Source organism: Zingiber officinale, chromosome 3B (genome assembly GCF_018446385.1).
Source record: "Zingiber officinale cultivar Zhangliang chromosome 3B, Zo_v1.1, whole genome shotgun sequence".
NCBI lineage: Eukaryota > Viridiplantae > Streptophyta > Magnoliopsida > Zingiberales > Zingiberaceae > Zingiber > Zingiber officinale.
In genome coordinates, this window is record NC_055991.1 from 45,742,607 (window position 1) to 45,758,619 (window position 16,013).

At 39.4% G+C, this 16,013-nt stretch overlaps 1 protein-coding gene across 1 annotated transcript; it reads right to left on the reverse strand.

The window, feature by feature from the left end:
- Window positions 1–3,690: 3,690 nt before the first annotated feature.
- Window positions 3,691–4,425, reverse strand: LOC122056455 (14 kDa proline-rich protein DC2.15-like). Its single transcript, XM_042618416.1, has one exon. It carries the CDS (start codon window positions 4,384–4,386, stop codon window positions 3,883–3,885), a length of 504 nt encoding a protein of 167 aa, XP_042474350.1. The 5' UTR covers window positions 4,387–4,425; the 3' UTR covers window positions 3,691–3,882.
- Window positions 4,426–16,013: the final 11,588 nt, after the last annotated feature.

Sequence of the window (16,013 nt, forward strand, 5' to 3'; positions counted from 1 at the left end):
GATTTCATTTTATAAATTATTTATGGATGGATATTATGTTTCTTTTGATGACAAAGTAGTTGTCAAGAACTACTTGACATACATCAAGATCCAGATCTATTATTGAGTATGCCATAAATTGGGTGAGTTTAATTTAAAGTTATATAAGTAAATTTTATATTTATTACCAAACTTGTATAATTTTATCTCAAATTATTTGTGTATGCAGGAACTAACCCGTCAACCCATTTGTATGGAGGTCTTTCTCAAGACTCACAAGAAGAAGGATGATACATTTATCAATCCTTGATCCCATGCCATACACGTAAGATTATTTACTTTATTACATTTAATTGTTTCTATCTTGATTAACTTTAGTAATTCTGATCAAATTGAATATTAATCATATTATATTTTTTTTACACAGGATCAAATAACAAATAGAGTGGCTCAGGCATCTTAGTCACAAGCAGAGGGGGATTCATAGCCTTTATCCACCGAGGTACTAAATGAGATTTATTATGATATTGTCGGTGGACGAACATAAAACTCCACCCTTTACAGCCTTGGCTCCCAGCCAAAGTTACATTTGATCTTTTGAGAACTCCTAGGGGTCATGATAATTCTTCTTCCTCTTTTTTACTAAGATGAAGTCTTTAAGACGGAAAAATCAAGAACTGCAAGCTTAAGTTATCTCACTGGATCATTGGATGAATCAATGGATGATCGTTAAGGAACGGAGGAGGACAACTAATGAGCAGAGGAAAGTCAAGGATGATTGGAAGAGAGCCAATCATGAGGCTCTCAAAGCCTATATGCGAGCGGTCGTAACTAATTTCACCAAGACACAATGTTGTTTTAAGTCATAGGAGACTCAAGATCCATCAAAACATAGTGATTAGCTTTTTCTGAGGTTTATTCCAACTAAACTTAGTTTTTTATTTATCATACATAAATAATGTAAAATATATTTATTCTATTTTAATATTTTAATCTGCTCATTTCTAAATAATGTATTACTATATATTTTAGAAGTCATGGTCTTTTGACATATTGATGATCATCATTAGCTACTCATTTTTATCCAGGTATCAAAATTAGCTATACATATATGTAAAATTTTTAATTATACATAAATTTGATATAAATTTATCATATTTGACTTTCTGCAGAATTTTCTATTACTATCTTATGTATGGATGTATTATTTGGAATATTTTCTATCATAGTATAGTATGTATTTAAATATAGATATTTGGATAGTTTTTAGTTTTTTCTATTATTGTGATTTGTTTGGATTTTATTTGTTTTAGATGATTGTAATTGTTGGATATTTAGATGTTTTTTATTAATTTGTTTCCATACTTTATTATGTTTATTTATATGGATGTTATTTGTATGGATGTTATTTTATTTGTGGTTGTGATATTATGGATTGTATGAAATGTATGTATGAATTGTTTAGATATATGCAATGTGTTTATACGTGTGGATTGTGAAATATGATTATTTGTATGTATGAAATGCTATCATCTGATAGTTTCTTGTATATATGAAAATTGTAAATAAGGTAATCCTGAATATAAATGTTGTTGGAATATTTTTTTAAAATTATCGATGGAATCAGTATTCCATCTATAAATATCAAAATGGTTTGCTGACGGAAACAAAGTTTCTATCGGTAAATATCGAAATGGTTTACCAACAGAAATCTATTTCCATTGGTAAACCCCCAGAAATTTTCGACGAAAATGTTGTTTCCATCGGTAAACGCCAATGGAAATAATGTTTCTGTCAAGAAAATTTACTATGGAAATGTAATTTCTTTTGAAAAATATTACTACATAATTTAAATTCTGTTGGTGTATACAGACAAAATCTAAATTCTGTCGGTAAAATTTTTTCCTACGAAATATCTCAACAAATGATTTTTTTTTGTCGTAATTCTATTACTAAACCACTGCACTGAATGAATTATGGCAGATTAATCCTTCGACAATCTCTTTTTTTTTAGTGTGCTACTATTGATAGATCTTGCTATAATACTAGTAGCAAAGATCGTTTTGATCTTATATTAATATAATTGATGGAAAGAGATGATTTGTAAACATATATAGCAAAGTTATCTCATAAAATTGTTTATTAATATATAATTATAAAATGAAGTGGAAGATGGTCAAACAATAATTAGATAAATTGCTATATATATATATATATATTATATTTTATTGCCTATTAAAAGTGATCAAATAAGGTTTATTAAATTATTTAACTTCTAAATTAAAATATCTCATGTAATCTGAGTTTAATGTATAGAGACTAATATATTTTATTTTTATGTTGAGTGAAAATAAAATAAAAGATTATAGATAATTAAATGGATTGAGGTTTTCAGTCTAAATATAATAAATTTTTCGTTCGCATCATATCTGGAGTCATCATAAGGAAAAGGTTTAGATCTAAACTATAGACCATAATCTTGTACATTCTTATATCTTTTTGTTAAGTTGGTATCAAATATCTAATTTATTTTGAATCCAGACTCCACAAAAATTTTCTATATGCGTGATAATTTAATTAATAATCAATTTAGCTAAGAGACTTGTAAAAATGAATAAATAAAATGTTTTTTTTATTACAATGATATTCTTACATGCATGATAAGATACACAATAAGAATTCATGTCAGACATAGTTGGATATCAACTAGCCAAAGATAGATCTAAGCTAGGACTATCTTGGGCTCTAGCCCAGCTCAAAAAGTTTATATAAATATTTTATAATCTACAACTTGACATGAAGGAGAATTTATGTACGTTTTTAATTTCTTTCTTTTTCTCTTTATTGATTTTGTTTTGGTGCTTAGTCAACCTTCCTACAATTAGCCATTTGGAAACACTCATGTGTTCTCTTATTTTTTCGAGAATCTTCGTGTTAATAGATTTAATGGATTCAATTAAATACACACAATTATGAGCTACTTATATAGTTGTAATTTATAGTTTAAATAATTTAGAATCAACTTATTAAAAAAGTTGAATTAAATCAATTACTTTATTCCAATAACAATGAATTACAAGCTCTCAAAATATAATTTTTTTATTAAAAATTTAGTTAGTTCTAAGGTAAATTAGTTAAAGTTGTGATAATATATAATATCATTTAAAACAACATTAACCTTGTACGCTTCGATATTATAACAAATTAATATCAAACGTTGTTGTGCCTGAACATAGCAAATTAAATTTCATCGGCAATAACATATCATTAAACTTAGATAATTAAGCTAATTAATAGATCTAGTATTGAATTATATAGTCTCTGGGGCTATGGTACCACGGTAGGACATTCAGGTTGTTACTCAATTACTCATTGTTCAATCCACAACTATAACATATTTGTAGAAATTTTTCCTCTAAATGAGGAGTGCAATCAAAAGATGCTGGGTTTTTGGATTGACCGTTTTCCAATTATCCTAGTGGCCGGTGGAAAATTTTCGTGATCATCTAAAATTAATCAATGACACTAACTGAAATTATCAATTTTTTTTAATTAAATTATTATAAATTTTTCTTCCATTTTTTTTCCTGTTTGAAAATTATTAAAATGGTGCAGATACATGTACGTCTCCAAAAAAAAAAAAAAATGCGAAACTTAAAATACGCATATGATATTGAGGAATATTGAACATACAAATTAAATAGGATTAAGTAACATAGAAACATCATAAATATATTTTAAATTACTGGGATATGTTTATAATCTTACAATTCATATAAAGCGCACAAAGGATCATAATACCGAAAGCCAAACGTAGCAAAATATAACAAGAACATTCATGCAGATAGATCAAGCAACACGGACGACATTATTATTATTAATTAAAGATGCTGCGAATGCCAACTAATTGCACTGGAAGCCCCTAGGAACCCTCCTGCCGCAGTAGTTGACGAGGAGGCTGAGGTCGATGGGGATGTTGAGGCGGATGCCGAGGATGTTGGCTCTGATGGCGGTGCAGAGGCATACGGCCACCTCCAAGTCCGCCAGGCCCTCGATCAGGGTGCAGCACGGTTCTCTGGGCGGCGTCCCCACCGTCGCGTTGATCAGCCCGTTCAGCACATTGGCGCACGCCGCCAGCTTGAGCGTGTCGCGGGGGCACCTACCTTCACCGCCGGGGCTGGGCGTCGGGGTAGGCCTAGTGCAGGGGCTCGGCGGGGAAGGATTAGGCAGAATTGGGACAATACCTCCTCCTCCGCCGCCTCCTCCTCCGCCGCCGCCACCTCCTCCTCCTCCTCCTCCTCCTCCTCCTCCTCCGCAGCCGCCACCGCCGCAGGCGACAATGAGATTGCAGGAGACGAGGATGAGGGAGAGGAAGAGTGGAAGGGAGGCCAACGAGTTGGAGGCCATGGCTAGCTACAAGTGACTGTGAAGGTAGCTATAGCAGTGACAATGCTGGGAATGACCGAGGCTATTTATAAAAACAGACGGTTTGTCAATTTTTGAGAATTAAATTAAATATCCAAAGGATAGGTTATATATATTAATATAATCTTAGATTAATAAATGAAGTCTATGCATAGGGGACGCATCCATGCATGTGACCAAAGTAAATTAGCTGGAAAGATGAATTAGGTGAAATTTTGGAGGATGTGGACGGATGAGCAAAAGGTTTTGCAGGGCTTGCCATACCCGGCCCGTCGTCTTGTCTCTACCCGGATATCATCATAAAGAATTGACAAGATTCGATTGAGCTAGCATCAGGTTGTTGCTGGCTTTCCATATCGACTAGTAGAATTTGAACGAGATGATCACATGGTGATCACATGAATGCTTAGCTCCGAGCCAGTAAAAACCAAAACGATGTAAATAAATTATTATTTAATGTGAGAAAAAAACGACATAGGCATGTTCTTCTAATTGGACAGAATCTCGTGACATAGTCGTTGTATTTTGACGTTATTTAATTGATGATATCGTATTTAGCTCTGATTGCTTCGGTTAATCTAGGATGGAACGTGATTCCGTCCAAAAGCTTAGTTAAATAGGAATATCAGTGACGATGGCATGAACATTAACAAAGAAGAGAGGAATCTAAGATATGGGGGAAAGGATCGTTGATAGTATCCTTGATCCTGTAAGTACCACTAACTAAGCATCCGAAAGTTTTAGATCAAGAATCAGGGAAGAGGTCCTTGGCACAAACCCTCCGACGCTCAAGTTAGAAGAGAGGTCGAGTGAAAAAAAAAAATGAAGAACAGTAAATGTGTTTGAGTAAGTAAAACTACTGTCTGCCGCGTACATGGCCAACGGAAAGAACCTCCCTTTTTATACTACTTTTTATAACCTCCACAATCATAAGACATCAAAAAATGTCACATGTCAGTGGGTGTCTGATGAAAAAAGATGTACGACAAACTTCCATTGGATAGAGAAAGATTCCGCATGCAGTTTGTATGTGGCAAAGTATTATAATATTCCTTGACAAATATCCGTTACTTTCTGACAAGTTCTTGAGATTCTATGACAGTATTGTCCCTCTGGGGGTTCGACTAGCTAGGAGGTCCGACCGAGAGTAAAATTGGCCGATATTAGATTGATAGTCCTGCCCATGAGAAGTGAGGGCACTGAGCTCTGGAGGTCCAACCGACATAAAGCTGGCCAAGATTAGAGTGGGAGTCTTACCCATGAGAAGTGAGGGGACTGAGTTCTGGTTGTCTGACCGACATAAAGCCAATCGGGATTAAATTGGGAGTCTGACCCATGAGAAATGAGGGGACTGAGCCCTTAGGTCTGACTAGCAAAAATTCGGGCGGGATTAGAGTGGGAGCATTGCCCATGAGAAGTAAGGGGGCTGAGCCTTGGAGGTCCGATTGGCATAGAGTCGGTCGGGATTAGAGAGTGAGAGCTTTGCCCATGAGAAGTGAGAGGACTGAGCCCTGGAGGTCCGACCTACATAGAGTCGGCCGAGATTAGATTAGAAGTCTGGCCCATGAGAAGTGCTTGGATTGAGCCCTTGAGGTTCGGCTAGGATTAGAGGAATAGACTACCTAAATGTGTAGTCCTTAACTCTGACCATCACCTCCTCATGACTTTTGACTATCACGTCATCTTGACTGTCATTTCCTCCCTTTCCCTGGGGTCATCCATTATTTTTCGTATCACAAGTCTCCCCTTCAAGTCTAGTCGAAGAAGGTTCATGCCCAACTAATTTGACCATATTCTGTTTACTATCTCGCTATTTAACTGGACAGGAAATGCTCGTATGTTACCAACCGGACTGGATAGATTGCAGACATCTTAGAAGTGAAAAAAAGGACCTTGTGATGGCGTGCTTCTCCGTCCTCAGTTGTTGACATACCTATCGCTCCTTCCCAATTCAGTCAACACGTAACTTTTTATGTGGATCCACCTACCCTTCGATTCAATGGTTTTAAGAGGAGACTCTTTTCCCAATGAGATCGTATGGTTTGTTCCATGATCATTATTTTAAAAAGGGGTCCCCCTTCCTCGGCTCTTAACACCTACCTCTCCTTTATCCTTGCTGTGCTTCTTCTTTATTCTTCAACGACCTCGCTTAAAGTAATGGAGTCAAAATCTCATCTAGAGACCCTGATTAAAGAGATCCAACAGTAACAGTTAGAGGCAAAACGATGAACTCAACTACTCGCTAAGAAGGAGGAATCCTTAGTGTAGATGTTGCAAGCCCTGAATCTCCAGCACTCGAATCGGATGATACTCAAGGCGTGTCTATCTGCTGCCTAGTGTAAAGCTCGAGCTGAACTTGCTATAAAGAACAAAGTCTCTATGGACTTAGCGCAAAGGACTATCGAATTATATGACCTAAAATGACACATGCCTCCAGAATCTCCCGCCTCACTAGAAAGGTAAAGACCAAGGATCTAATAGCATTGCAACAACAACAGGATTTGGACCTGCGAGCGCTCAAACTGAGCTCCCTACAAGCCGAATTAGACCGAATCAAATCTGAGCTGGCATCTTCCTTGCAGGTCTACAAAGGTGAATCGAACAAATGTTTGAGGATGGGGCAAGTAGTCTATTTCTACTTAGGCTGTAGTTTAGCTACTCGTTCGTATCTATTATGGGAAGAGCAATCTGACACCCCGAGAGGAAAGACGCCTAACAACTGGTTTGTTAGATGAATATTTCGTACCATTAAAGAATTGTAGGAGGAAGGCTAGAAACTACTTTTCCTGGGTTTTGATTAATCAGACTTTGTTGTGTGCTTGTTGGTGGCATATTGACCTCTATATTGACTTTATTATCATTAATCGTCATTCAATTTACTCTTTTCCTCTCTTATAGATGAGTGATTAACTCTAGTGCTTGAGCGTTGATCGAATCATAAGGTTGGGAGTGTGGTGTTGAAGGGTGACAACAAGAGTGTATTGATGAGTGTCACCACAATCATGTCAAGTGTAGGGTAGAGCAGATACTGAGATAATAATCAGGCAGAGTAGTTGTAGAGTTAAGAATCAGGTAGAGTGGCTATAGAGATAAGAGCTATACAGGGTGGCTGTAAAGATAAGAGTCGGGCAGAGCGATTGTAGAGATAAGAGCCAGACTGGGAGGCTGTGTAGTTAAGCACTTGACAAAGCTGCTAAAGAGATAAGAGTTGGACAGGGTGGATGTAAATATAAGAGTCGGATCCAACAGTTGTAGAGATAAGAGCGGGACAAGGCGGTTGTGGAGATAAGTACCGAACAAAGCGACTATAGAGATAAGAGTTTAGCAGAGCGGCTATAGAGATAAGAGTCGGGCAGGACGACTATGGAGATAAGTGTCGGGCAGAGCGGCTATAGAGATAAGAGTCGAGCGGATTTTTATCTTAGCAAGGAAGTTATAAGTTTGAGAGTCTTTCTCACTTATAACTCATACTAGGGCAAGAGTCTAAAATCTGACCGGATGGTAGTTGGGACGCGAAAGCCTTGCTCGCTTATAACTCGCATGGGGGTGAGAGTCTGGAGTCCAACCGGATGGTCGTTGGAAAGCGAGAGCCTTGCTCGCTTATAACTCGCGCTGGGACAAGAGTCTGGAGTTCAACCAGGTGGTGGTTATGACACGAGAGCCTTGTTCTCTTATAACTCGCATGGGGGAGAGAGTCTGGAGTCTAACTGGATGGTCATTGGGATATGAGAGCTCTGCTCATTTATAACTCGCACGGGGTGAGAGTTTAAAATCCGACCGGATGGTTGTTAGGATGCGAGAGCCCTACTCGCTTATAACTCGCACGGGGATGAGAGTATGGAGTCTGACTAGGCGGTTGTTGAGACATGTGAGCCTTGATCACTTATAACTAGCATGGGGGCGAGAGTCTTAGGATCAGACTTGATGGTTATTGGGACACGAGAGCCCTGCTCGCTTATAAATCACCCGGGGGCGAGAGTCTGGGATCTAATTGGGCAGTCATTGAGACGCAAGAGACCTACTCACTTATAACTCACACAAGGACGAGAGTCTGAAGTCCAATTGGGTAATCGTTGAGATATGAGAGTCTTGCTCACTTATAACTTACATGAAGGCAAAAGTATGGGATCTAACCAGATGGTCATTGGGACGTGAGAGCCTTGCTCACTTATAACTTGTCCAAAGGCGAGAATCTGTGATCCGACCGGGCGGTTGTTAAGATGCGAGAACTTTGTTAGTTTATAACTCGCACATAGGTGAGAATTTGGATTCCGACTGGATGGTTGTTAGGACATGAAAGCCTTGCTTATAACTTGCATAGGGGCGATAGTCTAGATTCTAATGGAATGATTATTGGGATGCGAGAGTCTTGCTCGCTTATAACTTGCATGGGGGCGAGAGTATGGATTCTGACTGAATGGTCGTTAGGGTATGAGAGTTTTACTTGCTTATAACTCATATAGGGACGAGAGTCTGAATTCCGACCCAATGGTCATTAGGGTACGAGAGTCTTGCTTAGTTATAACTCGCATAGGGGCGAGAGTCTAGATTAGTTAGGGTACTAATCATCACCTCACTACTTTCTGGTTGAGTAGAGGGTGCATTTATAGAATATCCCGAACAACAGCATTTCCCCATTTCTCCTCCTCTTAGGTTTTCCTAATTTCCTTTCTCTACTATTTGACAGGTCACTCGGGTCTTCTTTCCCTTGAGGTGAATTAGTCGTCGGGCCAAGATGCTAGGGTTGTTGGTCTACTATCTCAGATGTTGAGACCCGATCTTGGGCAGAGGCAGACTTAGTTCAGCTGCTCGGTGAGAATTATAAGTGAATTGGAGAAAATTTCCTATGTCATGAGTGTAAGATCAGTGGTAAGTGCAATATTAGGCCTCCCATGGTGTAGACTAGTTGACAGGAGCTCGAACAACCCCAACCCGTTGCACCACCCCTATTTCTTGAGCCGGTGAAAAATTCGGCTAGGGATCCTTAGGACAAACAAGAGGTGGTGGTGGCCTCTGGTTGGAACGAGGGTCTTTATCTCTTTCTTCCGAGCAACTTGAGTTTCCTCTACATTAATGCATTGTCCTCTTTCCCGAGTAAATCATCGAAGTCCTTTGCAGGTTTTCGAATGAGGGCTCGAAAGAAGTCTCCCTCTAACAGGACTTGAGAGAATGCGCTTATTAATATCTCAAAGGTAACGGACAGAACATCCAGAGCCACTTGGTTGAAATTCTTAATATACACTCTTAGGGACTCAGTAGCCCCTTATTTGAGTGCAAACAGACTATGATTAGTCTTCTGATATCTCTTGTTGTTGGCGAAATGATGCAGGAAAGCATTCATAAATTCCTTAAAGCAAGTAATGGATCCGACTAGCAGCTTGTCGAACCATCTTTGCATTGAGCTACAGAGAGTATTCAGAAACACACATCATTTTATTGCATTGTTGTATTGATGCAATAGAGTAGCATTCTGGAACTTTCGGAGGAGATCCTCCAGATCATTATTACCTCTGTACTCTCCAATAGACGGGGGTGTATAACCCTTAGGAAGTTTCTCGTCTATTACTTCCTACGAGAAGGGAATGCTGAGTTGTTCAAACGTCTCCTGAATGGCTAGGGTCTTCTCCCTCTTTGGGTCCTAGAGGGTAAATTCCTGGCCAAGGAGGCTTAAGACTACTTTATTTTGTTGCCCCTTTCTCCATGTGTTTGGTACAATGCCGAGGGGAATTTGCATAACCGCGTCCTCTTGGATCTTCCGTTTGAGGCGAAAAGCCCATCCTTCGAAGTCACAGGTGTGCTGCATGGATGAAAATCTACTGTTTATTTATTCGAAGCCGCTCACATCTTGGCCTCTTTGAATAACTAATATTCCTCGGGGGGTCATAGTGGCGTTGATCTTACCCGTGTCCTCTATTTTCACATTCCAGAGCAGGTGAATGTTTTCCAACATATGACATCAAATTTGATCATGTTTGGAAGTTGAGTCAAATGGGAGTACCGATGACGATGCCATCAACGTTGACAAAGAGAGGAATATGGGGCCTAGGATAGATGATCGATGATAGGACCCATGACCCTACAAGCACCACCGACCAAGTACCCAGAAGCGTTAGAGCAAGAACTCGGGAAAAGGTCCCTGGCGCATGCCCTCCGATGCTCAAGTCAGAAGGGAGGTCAAGTGAAAAAAGATGAAGAACAGTAAATGTGTGTGAGTAAATAAGACTACTATCTACCATGTACCTGGCCAACGTAAAAGACCTCCCTTTTTATACTGCCTTTTGTAACCTTCATAATTATAAGACACCAAAGAATGTCACATGTCAGGAGATATTGGATGAAAGAAGATATACGATAGACTTCTATTGGGTAGAGTAAGGTTTCACGGTTTGTATATGGCAAAGTATTGAAATATTCCTTGACAAATATCTGTTACTTTCTAACAAGTTGTTGTGATTCCTCGACAGTATTGTCCCTCTGGGGGTTCGACCGGTTGGATGTCCGACCGGGAGTAAAACCGACAGGTATTGAAATGGGAATCCTATCCATAAGAATTGAGGGGACTGAGCCCTGAAAGTTCGACCGGTATAAAGCCTGATCGAGATTAGATTGAGAGCCTGACCCATGAGAAGTGAGGGGACTGAATCCTGGAGAACTAATCGGTATAAAACCGGCCGATATTAAAGTGGGAGCATTGCCTATGAGAAATGAGAAGTGAGGGGATTGAGCTCTGAAAATCTAACCAACATAAAATCGGTCAAGATGAGAGGAATGAACTACTCAAACACATAGTCCTTAATCATGACCGTCCTTTATCCTAACCGTCACTTTCTTTTAACTTTTAACTACTATATCATCTTAACTATTATTTCTGTCATTTCTACGGAGTCATATACTATTTGCCGCATCAGTAAGATAGCACGCATGTTGTCGACTATTCTGAAGACAGTGTTCGATTTGAATTGAAGTGTACAATTTCTGCTGGTTAATTGACCGATTAATTTGTTAGATTCTGCATACGCTGTAGTACATCATGTGTGGAAGTTTCAGTTCGGAGGAAGACATGATTAAGGATTAAGAAAGAAAATTTCTGATGATCATAATTAAAGACAATATGTATAGTTTCGATCAGATTTGATTGGGACAAAGTGTGGTAAATGTATTTGTTAATGGAAGAATATTATTAACTTATATTAATTTGACAATTTTAATTGTACATTACAATAATTTATTTTCAATTAAAGTCTAAATTTTGATTGACAGTAGATGTAAAATTTTAAAAGAAATTATACTTTTTTTTATATATATTAACGTAGTTAACTTTAATTTGAATGGATTGGGATTGATGTTTGTGTGCCTTTCGTGGGCTCTAACAGATAGGATAGAACTTAGACGCGAGAAGGTATGAATAGCCTTAGGAATTTTATGACCTAATATAATTTAAAAATAACAATCAAATAAGTAGAGTAGCATAATAGAAATAATTTAACTAGCACATATTTAATCAAGTAAGATCCGATAATATAAACATGTAAGAATCATTCAATAGTTTATCAATTAAAGTATAAATCGACATTAAGATAATTAAAATAAAATGATTCCTATTTCTTAATTTCTCCATTTCAAAAGCCTCAGGAAATGTAGAGAAACCTTAGAACAAAAAAATTCTAAATATTAAACTCAAATAAAAAGATATGGAAACATTAAAAAATAATGAAAAGTTACTCTACATGTTGCTGATAAGAATTGAAGCTCGAGGTCGCAACATATCATAGCGTGTCGCAGCATAGAAAACACGAGACCACTAGAGCACATGCACAAGAATGAGTGTGATGAGTGAATTGAGATGTCTCAAAGCTCTATCTCAATGTCCTTTATATAGCTCTCTTCTGTTCCTGACGTGGCAATATCCAGTAGAGTGACACCTCCCCAATCACCTAGACGATGTTGATGTGGCTGTAATGTCTATCTAATAGATAACATTAACTATGTTCTCCGGTTAACTGTAATCCCTCTAGTCGCCTAAAGAGGGGTCAAATTTGATCTTGACCCGATTCGCTCAAATTGGTTGATAACATCATCGCTCGGTCGCTTAGAAGATGCTCCAGTCGCTCGCATGCTTTGGTCGCCCTGACCTAGATATGGTCACTTGGACCCTCTGATTTCATTCGTCAACAGTTATCACCAGTCAGTCATCGAAACTCCTTCCGATCGCTTGGAACTGTCAAACTTTGCTATTTTGTAATGGTTACACGTAATGAGTATGATTGAGAATGTAAAGTTACTCACACTTACTTTGGGTCTAGATGTTCAACCCCTAACTGACCTATTCAAATTGAGTTGCCAAGCTATAGCTCACACATGATTCCACTTGAATGTCTGCCAAACTTCAACTCACAACTTACTTTACTTGGACTTGTTTGTCAAGCTTCATCTCTTAGTTTTTGTTGGTGCGGGAAGCATCCGACAATCGACCGTTGTTTTGATAATGACAAAGGAATTCAAAGTTAAGTTGTTTTGTAATCTAACATACTTAATTGAATGTTTCAGACAAGTCCTAGCTGCGATTAGGCAGGGAGAAAACCCTAGGGGGTGGTAACCCTAGGTCATAGGGGGTGATAACCCTATGCGGAAAGTCTTAGCGGGTCGTGAGCTTCAGGAAAAAGTCCTAGGGGGGTAACCCTAGGTGGAAAGTCCTGGTGTCGCGAACCAGGTGAAAGACTGGACCAGCCGGGAAGCGGAGGTCTGGTAGAAAGTCCGGAAGCTCCGAACGCTGAGCAAAAGTCCAATCGATCTGAAGGATCGCACTGGCAACAGGTAAATCTCCTGAGTGGAGTAGGTGAGGACGCGTTCCCCGTAGAGGGAATAGTAGGCATCAGGTCGACCTAGGATTTCCGGTTGGAAATCCGAAATCAGACTCGGACAGTCCGACGACTGTCAAGTTTATCTATAATATTATTTCTGTGCTAACTTTGTTTTGCAGGGTTTGTGTTTGGGACTAACACAATTTGCAGGAACAAAGGAGCAACTCAAACCTCGGATGAACAGCGTCCGAGGCGCCTCCATAGGGCTTGGAGGCATCTCGGGTGCTAGCCGAAGCCAGCTGTCCAGAGGAGTTGAAGGCACCTCGGAGGAAGCTGGAGGCGCCTTGGACCAGGCGATGGAGGCGCCTTGGAGCAGCTTGGAGGCGCCTTGAGAGGGATGAGGTGCGACCAGGTTTGCGCTGATCCACCCGTGCGACTCAGTGGCCTGGAGGCGCCTTGGACAGGCTTGGAGGCGCCTCCGGCACTGTTTATAAGGGGACTTCGAACAACAACTCTATACAACTTCGCACAAGCAATCTTTCTGCAACCTGCTGTAACGACCCGCCTTCTACTGACCAGGCTGTGAGGCCGATCGTTACATTATGCTGTGCTAACTATTCCCTGACCATCATTAAATCTAAGTGCGGAAGCTGTACTAATTAAAATTTTGCTAAACTATCATCATTTCTTGGTTCTACATGTGCTAAGGGGTGTAATCTAAACTATTCATGACATATATTACATTCCCCAATGGTCAAGGAAGTTAACTAAGAGTTTCTTGCTGGTGTCAGGCCTCCCAATCGATCCACGGATCGATTGGAATGGCCGGATCGATCCATTGATCAATCCAGGTAGTAGTATGCGGAAGTCAGGTTGGATCGATCCAGTGATCGATCCAGCACGCTACTGTGCTCGGGCCAATTTTCTGGATCGATCGGCTGATCGATCCAGACTGACCAATCGATCCAGTGATCGATCCCAGAGCCTACTGTTCGTGACAGAATTTGCTGGATCGATCGGCTGATCGATCCAGAAGCCTACTGTTCGCGGTACGAACTCCCCAATCGATCGACTGATCGACTGAGAAGCCTCCAATCGATTGACCGATCGATTGGGGTTTCTGATTTCATACCAGAACTCTGATTTCAGCATTGTTTCGTGCCAAATTCATACACATGAGTTCTAACATGGCTATAAACATACTAACAACATTTAACTGACATTCTAAGCATGATTACTAACAATCTAAATAGGTCTTTCATGATTCATGCATCAAAATAACTAAAAATGCAGAAATAACGTTATATAAAACTAAAGTTTTAGTTTGCTAGTTTCTCCAAGATCTCTACTCCAGGTTCCTTCCACACACATCTTCATCATTGCATTGACCTCCAGCCTCCGCTAGTCCACCTTTCCTTTACCTTTATCTGCAGTATAGGGAAAAGAAAGTATCTATAAGCTTTCGCTTAGTAAGAAACCATCTACCTCACTAAAACATGCATTCGATGCAATATGCTTTTAAAACATGCTGTTTGAAAGTGCACTGATTAAACTGAAACATGGCATGTTATCATACATAGAAATCAAAGCTAGTCATAGCATACTATCATCTAAACATGTGTAATAAAAGCTGAACATGAACACCAAAGCATGGCATACAAAGCTAACCATAACTATCATGTGTAACAACAAGAAAACTGAGCTGAACATGAATTAAACTAGTCTGGAACTGAATTCAAACTCAACTAACATAACTGATCTTTGTGAGTTTTGAAAAACTATAATATAATAGATTAAAATACATAATCATACTGCTAATGGGTCCGGCAACTGTACATGCTATGCGCACATCCTCAACTAAACCCGGGGTTGCAAATCCCGAATTTAGCAAGGTTTACTAGGTTATCTAAACCTAGGGACCGACTATGGGAGCCCGGCCCAATGGATATCTAATCCTGTACAGTGCCACTACTGAAAATAAAATACTGAATCATAGCTAATTAATTTACCTTGCTTCTACTAGGTTATCTGAACCTAGAGGCGACTGTGGGTGCCCACCCATTGGACCGTAGTCCCATATATGTTGTGGCAAGGCTAACTAAACTATTTAAATGCTTCTATTGCATTTACTGAACTATTAAAATGCTTAAGTTGCATTTTTCTGTGCTAAATAATTTAATCGAACACTTAGTATGCACTAATTCGCATCCTTGTGCCGAAAGTCTACATATTACTAAACTAAAACATGGAATTCACACGGAAGCTACTTATACTGCAGGTGAGGGGTTTCTTACCTCGTACGCTAATTTTCTTACAACTCTATTCGCTAGAATTCCGGTGGAGACGATCCTTTCGACAATCTCCTCGCTCCAACGCGTTCTTCTCGCGGAGGGGAACGTTCTTGTGCTGGAATCGCTGCCGGAAGGTGCTCTTAGGGCCCTAGGGAGAGAACCCTAGGGTTGGCACCGAGAGGAAGAAGAAGAAGGAGAAGGAGAGGGGGCGGTGTGTAAGGTGAGGTCTCGGTGGAGAATTCCCGAACCAAAGAAATAAACCAAACCCACTCAAGTTTTCTATTTATTTTAAGTGGGTATTTCGGCCAATCTTAAACTTAAATATAAATGTTTCCCTTTCCTTTCAGCACGGCCCTGCTGGGTTCAACTGGTTACTAGAATTACCCGTAAACCATAGGTCTCGGGTTCAATTCCCGCTTAGGCCGTTTTCGTTTTCTATTTGTTTTTGCTACTTCCGCTACTCTAAAAATTCTGTGAAAATATCCTAAAATTCCAGAAAAATCATAGAATATTTCTA